Source organism: Lodderomyces elongisporus, chromosome 1 (assembly GCF_030384665.1).
Source record: "Lodderomyces elongisporus chromosome 1, complete sequence".
Taxonomy (NCBI): domain Eukaryota; kingdom Fungi; phylum Ascomycota; class Pichiomycetes; order Serinales; family Debaryomycetaceae; genus Lodderomyces; species Lodderomyces elongisporus.
In genome coordinates this window covers 305,229-314,900 of record NC_083673.1, presented here as the reverse complement: position 1 = coordinate 314,900, position 9,672 = coordinate 305,229, and the positions used below count along the sequence as shown (strand labels likewise).

General features: G+C 36.7%; 4 protein-coding genes across 4 annotated transcripts; 3 read left to right on the top strand and 1 right to left on the bottom strand. All coding sequences in view use genetic code 12, as the record gives it.

Annotated features, from left to right (window-relative positions):
- Positions 1-291: 291 nt before the first annotated feature.
- PVL30_000101 (uncharacterized protein) lies at positions 292-1,977 on the bottom strand (the record flags this gene model as incomplete). The annotated part of the gene is made up of 1 exon (XM_001527535.2): positions 292-1,977. One exon carries the CDS (start codon positions 1,975-1,977, stop codon positions 292-294), a length of 1,686 nt encoding a protein of 561 aa, XP_001527585.2.
- Positions 1,978-4,988: 3,011 nt separating this feature from the next.
- NDC80 (kinetochore-associated Ndc80 complex subunit ndc80) lies at positions 4,989-7,106 on the top strand (the record flags this gene model as incomplete). Its single annotated transcript, XM_001527534.2, has 1 exon — positions 4,989-7,106. The coding sequence occupies one exon, from the start codon at positions 4,989-4,991 to the stop codon at positions 7,104-7,106; it is 2,118 nt and encodes a 705-aa protein (XP_001527584.2).
- A 684-nt stretch (positions 7,107-7,790) lies between these two features.
- Positions 7,791-8,588, top strand: PVL30_000099 (uncharacterized protein; the record flags this gene model as incomplete). The annotated part of the gene is made up of 1 exon (XM_001527533.2): positions 7,791-8,588. The coding sequence occupies one exon, from the start codon at positions 7,791-7,793 to the stop codon at positions 8,586-8,588; it is 798 nt and encodes a 265-aa protein (XP_001527583.2).
- Positions 8,589-9,268: 680 nt separating this feature from the next.
- On the top strand, positions 9,269-9,652 carry PVL30_000098 (uncharacterized protein; the record flags this gene model as incomplete). The annotated part of the gene is made up of 1 exon (XM_001527532.1): positions 9,269-9,652. The coding sequence occupies one exon, from the start codon at positions 9,269-9,271 to the stop codon at positions 9,650-9,652; it is 384 nt and encodes a 127-aa protein (XP_001527582.2).
- Positions 9,653-9,672: the final 20 nt, after the last annotated feature.

Sequence of the window (9,672 nt, the reverse complement as noted above, 5' to 3'; positions counted from 1 at the left end):
GTTACTGGATTGTTCCTAGATTGTTTCGAGTGCGTATTTCGAAAAGTATATACTGGCTAAAGATATTATACAAAAAACAACTGTCCTTGGTGAAATATGGTTTTCCTACTTAAAAAAAAAAAATGAAAACAAAAAATGAAAATCTCTTTAGCATCAAGCCTCGAGCACCAAGCCTCGAGCACCAAGCCTCGAGCACCAAGCCTCGAGCATCTAGCCTCGAGCATCAAGCCTCGAGCATTTGGCATCAAAAAAACTCTTTCTCCATTTAGCCGTTTGAATTTTATTTCTCATCTAATCTTCATCAACTGTTTCATCAGAAACATTGCCTTCATCATCGTCTGTTTCGTCATTGAAAACCACTCCTCGCCTTGACCCTACTGCTTGAGGCGAAGCTAGGGCCATTAATGAATATACAGCATCTTTCTCGTTGTTCTTATCGTCAAATGACGATCTAGGTCTTATTGGAGGTAACTTAATATCAGTGTTTATATTTAATGGTGGTGCATTAGTAGTTTGTAGAGGCGGGTTATTACCTCCAAGACTATGGTTCCTACTGTGGTCGTGGCTCTGGCGATGATGTGCATTATATTGTGGATTATGATGTGGATGATCACGCTGTTGTTGATGATTACCACTACTAGCATAACCATTATTATTTCGAGTTTCCTCTGGGTTCGACGAGAATGACTTGCGTTTCAGTCGTGATAAAGCGGCGAGTAATGCTGCTTGTGCGTTAGATTCTTCATCCGGCGAAGGCATATCATTTAATCTAGAGATGGAAGCTAAATTTGCCGACTGCTTTAGCACTGGCGAGTTTTTCAATGGCGAAGTGGTGTTTGACCTAAATCCAAAGTGTTCTTTCCTGGGCGAGACTCCTAAAGTAGAAGCACTTGTTGGTGCTGGTGATGTGGTTGATGTGGTTGATGACAATGGTTGATTTGGAAATGGGGACAGTTGTAGAGTTTGTAAATTCAAATTGGCTCTGTTGAGTGTTTTTGTTGGAACCCAAGTACTCTCGAGCTTCATTTTAGTCTCAGGATTATACTTTTTAGTTGGAGAAGTTTGTGAATCAAAAGATAATTCAGTAAATGTAATTTTGTGCGGCAGCGGGTGCAGCAGCGCTTCGTCTTTTTGTAATTTCCCAAATGCCGAAGACAATTTGTTTTTCAATTGTGAGCTAATCTCCAGAAAATTGTTATCTCGTGGAGGACTAGATGCTGAGTATGTCGCTTGCTGCTGAAGTTGCAGTTGCAGTTGCAGTTGCAATTGGGATGCTGCTAAAGAGTCGTCATTTTGAAACAAGCGCTTGGCTGTGTTCAAATACTGTGGAGTCTTTATCATCTTCAACTTCCTTCCATTTTCCTCATCATTGTTATCATTGTCATTGTCGTGGTCATTATCATTATCAAGCGAGTCGTCATCAATTAGGGAATGGCGTGGAGTTTTCAATAGGTGGGCTGCACTGTAAGGAGAATTGACATTGTGGTATGATAATTTCCCATCTGGAGATCGGAAGCCACCGGTACTAGTTCGTTTATATGACGGGGTAAACGGGAGTTGCACAGAGTTTCTTTTAAGTCCGCTAGATTCTTTTGATTGTTGTTCGGGAGTTTTAACAAATGTTGCAGATACTCGTTTTCGGTTTGGTGGTGAAGGGGTTGCTGGTGGATTCAAAATCGGCTTATCTAATTGGACATGTGAATAACTTGCAGGTCGTGAGCTAGTGGTGTTGCTGAAATTATGGCCATTATTGTTGCTACTTTCGCTTGTAGGTTGGGTACTGCTTTTTCCATTGCCACTGCCGTTGTCATCTTTGTTGTCATCTTTGTTGTCAGAGTTGGCAACTGTTGAAATTATGGACGGTAGAACCGTGGATGAAACCGAGGAAGAAACTGTGGAAGTGGCAGCATCGTTTGCTCCCGTGGTGGATGTTTGTTGCAATTTGGGAGAGGTGACTGGTGTTGATGGTTTGCTCATTGTTGTATCATATAATGTGACTTCTTTGTAAATGTTGTCCTATGTTGTAGAAATAGTATTGAGGACAAAAAAGAAAGAAAATTAAAGGGGTTTGATCAAGGTGACAAACTAAGCTAAAACTGGTGTTGGACTTATTGCAACTTGTATACCTATATTATGGTGGGCAGAGAGTAGACTAGTTTTTTAACTAGTTTTTAACTTGTTTTCAACCTGTTTGAAGCGTGTATTGAGTTGTTTGAAGCGTGTATTGAGTTGTTTGAAGCGTGTATTGAGTTGTTTGAGAATTTTACCTTAGTGTTGCTTTTGAGTTGGGCTGGGTTTTAGTCTCAACTGTTTTTGTCAACCTATTTTAGAACGTCAAGCACAACAATAGCAGAAACCAAAAAAAAAAAAGCTCGCATACTCTTAATCTCACAAAATGCGCAAAAACATACAACAACAACAACAACAACAGAGAACGAAAAGAAGAGAGAAAAAAAAGAAACATTATGTATAGTGAATGTAAACATATATAAATATACATACATACATACACGTTATGCTACTAAAATATATAAACATATAAATACATACAAAAGGAGTGCGAATCCTGTGCTGCCCACATAACTTGTTTCCCCTTATCTCAAAAAATGATTATTATCACTTATTCTAATTGTGAAATACACCTTGTGAGCATGATTGTAAACAGAGACAGCTTCAACATGAGGATCGTAATAAAGTTCTGAAATAATGTTATAGAACATGGGCTGGTGGAAACTATTTGCAATAAATGTTTTTGTTTTTGTTTTTGTTTTTTTGTTCCCCCCCCCCCCCACCTCTATACTGCCTCGCATTCCCTTGCCCCGCGGATTACTCACATTGTACTACGGTGTACCCGGGATTCCTCTATACTATTTTATCTTTTATCTCTTTGAGCAACAAAGGAAGCACAAAAAAAAATACAGACTGTGCAAATTATAAACTATCACGCACCAGCCAAAAAACAAAAGAGAGACAACAATAACAGTTAACAATTACTTCCCAAAAGAAAATAAGAAAAAAAACATGACCTTTTATATTTGCAGTACATTATGAAGAAGTTTCAACAGATCTTTCCTTTTTTTTTTGACTATCCCGACCAATGTGCTAGGGTGGAAACTGGAATATTAAATTTAGTATTCAGAGATGAGAAAGATGGCAACTATTCACTTGTTGATGTTCTCATTGACCTCTTTTCCTTTGCTTTTTCCTTCTAAACTCCTTCTGTTGAAACTAACTAAAGTTCTGCAATCTGCTTCTTTATTGTTTGTATTCTGATTCTTATTTTGTTATAGTCTTTGTTTGTTTGTTTTTTTCGGTTTCTTCACACAGCGGCATAATGTTGTTCTCTAGTCAACACCCTTCAACGTGATCAATTGCTTCAAATCTTTACAACTTTGTAAAAGAAACAATAGTGAAAAGTGAAACCAATAGCATCAACTGTACCTTTTTACAACCAAAAAAATTGGTATTGTATATGAAATGTACATTAATAATTTGTTTGTTTGTTTGTTTCTTTCGTTCTTTCTTTCTATGTCTAAAAGTTTTGTACGTTTTCCTTTCTATGAGATATTTTATTTTTATTTCTAACTTATTTTTTTTTACAGGGTTTTGCAACCAAATACTTGACACCACGACATTGTTATTGTAATTTGTTTTAGAGAGAGAGCACCCTTAACTCATATTGTAAAAACATTCAAGAGGGACTTACTACAACACCTTTTTGGAAGACCTTCAATAATCAAAATAATCTTGGATAGAAAGAGCAAAGAATTAACAAACAAACAACGAAACAAATAAAAAAAATAACAACAGCACAGGATCATTACGACGATGTAATTAGATAGCAAAAGCTTGTTCTTTTTAAGTACAGTGAGGAAGTTTATAAATACAAAAGAATGAGCTGTATACTTTAGCATTGAAACCTATTCTCCTTCTCTAGATGTCAAAAAAAAAAAGAAAAAGTAATTCAGCTATGTAGTTTATTCAACCTGTGGGTGATGGCAATAACAACACTTTAAACGCATCCTTTTCCCAATTTCCTCCCTTTTTCTTTTGAGTCTCTGCTGCTGCTACTGTCACTGTTACTGCAACTAACTCCTCTATCCCCCTACTTCCCCACCCCCAATCATACATGTGATGAGGTAAGGAACTTGGGTTAAAAGACGTAGAAAGTTGTTTTTTTTTACCAAAAAACTAACGTGGATGATTCATATAAACTTCTTTACAATAAGGATAGGGTAAACTTGGAGGTAAAAAGTTGATGGAAGCACAAGTGAAGCAATTTGAGAATACAACGAGAGTAAAAAAATAAAAAATAAAATAGAAAACGAAAAAGTGGTAAGCGCTACCACCCAAAAGTAAACAAAATCAAAACAAATCAAAGACAGAATTTGAGAGAGAGAGAGAGTATTCAAGACAAGCGACAATAAAAGAAAGAGAGAGAGAAAGAGAGGAAAAGAAAGATACGAAGACAAACAAAAAGAAGGAAAAAAAAAATACAAAAAAAAAAAGAGACAGACACGAAATAAAACCACGACTTTACACATAAATCAACTTTTGTAAACAACATCGGTAGCATAGAATCAATTGCGGGCATATATCATATCAACTATTTACGAGGCCCTTTGATTATTACCACAAACAAGGTTTAAGGATTGTATAAGGAATAAACACTTACACTGTGTTAGGCCCTTGGGAAAAACACGGAAACAACATCTAAAAGTGTGAAAAGAACGGGCAAGAAAAGTCACAAGAAGAAGAGGCAGAAGAAGAACAGAAAAGAACTGGCAGTAGCAAAAAACAACAACAATAGCAATAACAATAACAATAATACAAGAAGAAGGGTCCAGATCTATTGCTTATCCACATAAACCTCGATTGGATCTACAACAAGATTCATACAGTTTGTATGCCAGTAAGGATTAGCACATATTACACTACATGAAGCTACATTTTTGAATAAAAAAAAAAACAAAAAAAAGAAAACAAAGATGAATTACTCTTCCGCCGTGTCTTACAACCCATCATTAGCACTACGAAGTCAACAACCAGGTGGATCACGGATACCCCAGAGTTTAGCTTCACGAACATCAACCATCCAATCGACAGAACAAAGCCATTTGAACAGCAATAGCAATAGCAATAACACTAACACTAACAGCAACGGCAATAATCAGTTCTACAGTCAATCCATCAGCAGAAATACATACCAAACCAATCCCACCTCATCATTTATCAATGAAATGAATACACCCCAAAACCGTGCTAAACGAAGGTCAACACTTCTTTCTGCATCTGCGTCAACGAATAGAAAACGTCAAAGCTTTGGGCTACAACAACCACCATCCCAACAACAAGCCATTCTAAATTCACAAATGCAGCAACTGCAGGCACAGTCATCAAGTCGGAATATGTTTGCATCTCAGACAACTCCACTGTCATCCCAGCAGCAACTGCTGCAAATACCAATACCACTACTGCTGCAACAAATATCTTCACGAATAGCTGCACCTCACATACTTGATCCGAGACCGTTGAGGGATAGAGGTTTTCAAGAACAAATGCAAAGGCACATCAACAACTTTCTTGTGAGTCACGATTTTGAAAGGAAGTCACGGATGACATTTAGTGAAAACTTGTTGAAATTTCCTACACAAAGCAATTTCAATGAGATCTTTAAATTCATATGTTTCACAATAGACTCTTCGTTTAGATTTGAAAAGACTCCCGAACAAGAGATTTTTCTTACCTTGAGAGCGTTGGATTACCCCTATTTGGGCAATATAACAAAGACTCAGATTGGTGCTGTAGGAGGCCACAATTGGCCCACTTTCTTGGGCATATTAGACTGGCTAGTCGAAGTTAGTGAACTCAACTCCTGTACCATTGATGATTATGATCCAACCGATGAGTTTGACAAAATCTTTCTTCAGTACTCATATGAATGTTATGAAAAATATTTCACCGAAGATGAAAACTATGATGAACAATATGAAGATTTAGAACGTGGATTTAATCTTGAGATTGAAAACTGTGATAAATTGCTCAATAGTGGAGAAGAGAGGATTCGAGCATTGCAAGAAACTGCAGATCAAAAGTTGGTGGAGTTGAAACTCAAGAACGATGCCGATAGGAAAACAGCCGCGCTAGAGGATGACCACGAAAAATTAAAGGAATATATTGTTCAAGTCAAGAAAATGATTCCCGATTGGAAAACTAAAATTGAGATGGCATCAAATGAAATCCACCTGATGACTGAGAGGCTCAAACAACTAGACAAGGCAAAAAAAGATTTGAATATCGAGCTTCAGCAACGAGGGCTTCATATTGACCAAATTGATCGACTACATATCGAGCGAGACTCTTATACAAAAGCTGTAGAGGCAGCTCACTTGAAGGGAGAAGAATTGAAGGACCAATTGGCTAACCGAATCTTTGAATTGGAAACCAATGTACAGGACTTTGAAACCGTGCTTTTGGAATACAATCAAGGTGTCCAAAGGCTCAATTATGACGAAATAAGCGGGTATCAATTTGGACTAAGGTTGAATCATGCCGTGAAGGAAGAAGGCTTAACCAATTCCGCTGAGGCGCTTGGGAGAGATGAGATTCTTGAAAACAAATCGATTAATGATGAAAGGGTGCAGTTGATTGGGTTTATCGATATGTTGAAGAAACAAATTGTTGATATGACGAAAGAATCACAAGCTACTGACGACAAGATAAATTCTATCCTTGAAATGATTAATCAGCAACGAGACGAAGTGGATGATTTGCAAATACAAGATTCGCTATCCAAACGCAAGTGTGACGATATTGCACAAAATCTGTATCGCCAGCAGACTGATTTCACTAGCCAAATTGAAGAAACTGAGCAAAGGGTCAGAGAGATTAAGATGTCTATGACCTCCTCACTGCTTGATTTAGAGAAACGGTTGAGAAATGCCAATATAGCAAAAAATAGTGCTATTGGTGATATTCAGTTGAGAAGAAGAGAGATGAGCGAACAAATTGAGAAAATCACCTCCTATGTTTTAAAGTTTAAGACCAATGTTCAAGAAAGATTGATGATTATGGCAGATTCAATACAAAAGAAAGATTACGAGTGAAGTGTGAAATTTTTTGGTTTTTGTCGACACTTTTGCCCTTGATTTCATAACTCATACAGACGTTGAAAAAAAAAACAGAATTTATATATGCACACACTCAAAGAAGTGCACTCAAGCATTTACAAGAACGTACAAGAACCACAAGAACATATAAACAGAATAAAAACAAGGTTTATCATTTTTAAACAACCTCAAAGCAACCTCAAAGCAACTTCAAAACACGTTCATATACGTAAAAAACATAATTACAATTATTCAATTCCTTATTTTGCTGTATTATTAACCAAGAAAAAAGAAATATCAACAATAATAACAATGGGAAGTGTAACAGGTTTTCAAACCTTCTTCCACATGGTATTGTAGAAATTAATAAGTTTTAACAAACGCATATTGTATTATTAATTAAAATGGGCCTTGAGTCATGTAGTATTTCTCTTGATGGACAAATTGTCGCCTCGTCAGTCTTTCGCCGTGTATTTTTTCTTTTCTTTCTTTCTTTCTTTCTTTTTTTTTTATTTTTTTTTTTTTTTTTGGTAAACAAGCTAGCGCGTAATTTATTGAGATACGAACAAGTAGCATCACTTAGTCTAACGTTATAGTACATTAACAATCAAAACACCAGTACCAGTACCAGTCACGACGGCACTACCAATACTAGTACCACTACCAGTACCATTACCAAACATGAGTGACCTTAATATCTTTATCACGTCAGATTTAACGTCATCGGAGAGACGCATCTCGCCTCAATGGAATCTTCACTACCTCAAACAAAGACTAGAACAAATCACAGGTGTTGAGCCGAGAAACCAAGTTTTGCAATATTTCCCAAACAAATATTCTAACGAGTTTCATAAGATACTGCATAATGATTCTGGTATTCGAGATGAGGATGTTTTATTATCATCATTGGGATTGAAAGATTACAGCAGAATCCATGTGATTGATTCCGACCCATACTCAACTACAAACCAGCTTACTAATGAGTCATCTCCTTCCAACATACCTCTCGCGCCAGGTTCGTCGAGCAATGGCGCACCAGTTGAGGGCGAGTTCCAGCTATCAGAAGAAGAATACAAGAGACGAGCCAATTCTGTTTTGAATTGGAAAGCGCAGAACAAACTAGGCCGGTTCAACCCGGAGTACCAAACATTGCAGGCACAACAACAGGCCAAGGACCGAGAAGCATTGGCCAACATCCATGTTGGGGATCGATGCAGAGTTATCAATATTTCAGGGGAGAGAAGAGGGGTAGTGAAATATACCGGGAAAATCGAAGTTTTGGATAATGGAGAAAAGGAGTGGGTAGGGATAGAATTTGATGAACCTGTAGGAAAGAATAGTGGAAACATTGGAACAATTCAAGTATTTGATTGCCGACCGGGACATGGAAGTTTTGTTAAACCTACCACCGTTGAAGTTGGCGATTTCCCAGAATTAGATCCATTTGATGATATGGACGATCTGGATGAGGAGTTGTGATATCAGCGGTTTGAACATAATGATTGAAAACAAAACAACAAAAAGGATTGACAAGTTTTGTTTTGATTTTATATATATATATATATATATATATATAGCAAGTTACATGGATTTGATAGACACGAATTTTGAGGATAAGCAAGTTTCCTTGAAAAATGTAAACTTTTGATATAGTACTCAAAACAAGCGAGTTTCAAGTATATATATATATATATGTATATAAATTTTCAAACTTTTAAACTCTCACACACATGCAATCAAGCATCATCAATATTATCAATCTATCAAACTCTTGCACTATTTGGGTCTGGATCGCGGTTCAACAGCAGATGCACAAGCTAACAAAATAACAACAAAAGAAAGAAAAAGAAATAAACAGAGAGAGCATAGAGAGAGCACCAAAAAAAAAGAAAATTGTAAGCGTGCGGGATTTAACTCCGACTAAAGTTTTACACATACTTTTACTATATGGATATATCAGGATATAAATATACATACATTTGAATGTATAAACATATATATAAGCTGACTGTTGGAATTTTGAAAGTTTGATCTAACTATCATAATTGACATCTCCTAGACACCGGTACAACTAGACATACACCTAAACACATAAGGGCATAGACGCACACACACACACATATATATATATATCTATACATACAATTACAATACTGACCATGGCAGCGTTTGAGGAGATCTACGACTATGTGGAAAAAGATACATTCAAGAGATATTTCCGCTTAGCAATATTTATTTTTGCCTACCTTATTTTCCGTAAATACTACTCTCAATGGGCAGGAAAAAGGCAAACAGAACACCAACTTAGGATTGATGCTGAAGAAAAAGCGAAAAAAGCTGAAAGAGAAGCAGAGGCACAACGAGAAATCGATGAGAAATTAAATAAAGAAGCTCAGGAATTCGGTTGGGGTAAGAAAACTAGAAAGAATGTCAAAGTTACCGAGATGGTGTTGGAGCAAATAGCGCTGGAAACGAGACAAAGACACCAAAGTGCCTTCGATGCACAAGAAGATGCTGATATTGAAGATTTGTTAGAAGATTGAATATTTGCTAGAAGTTTATA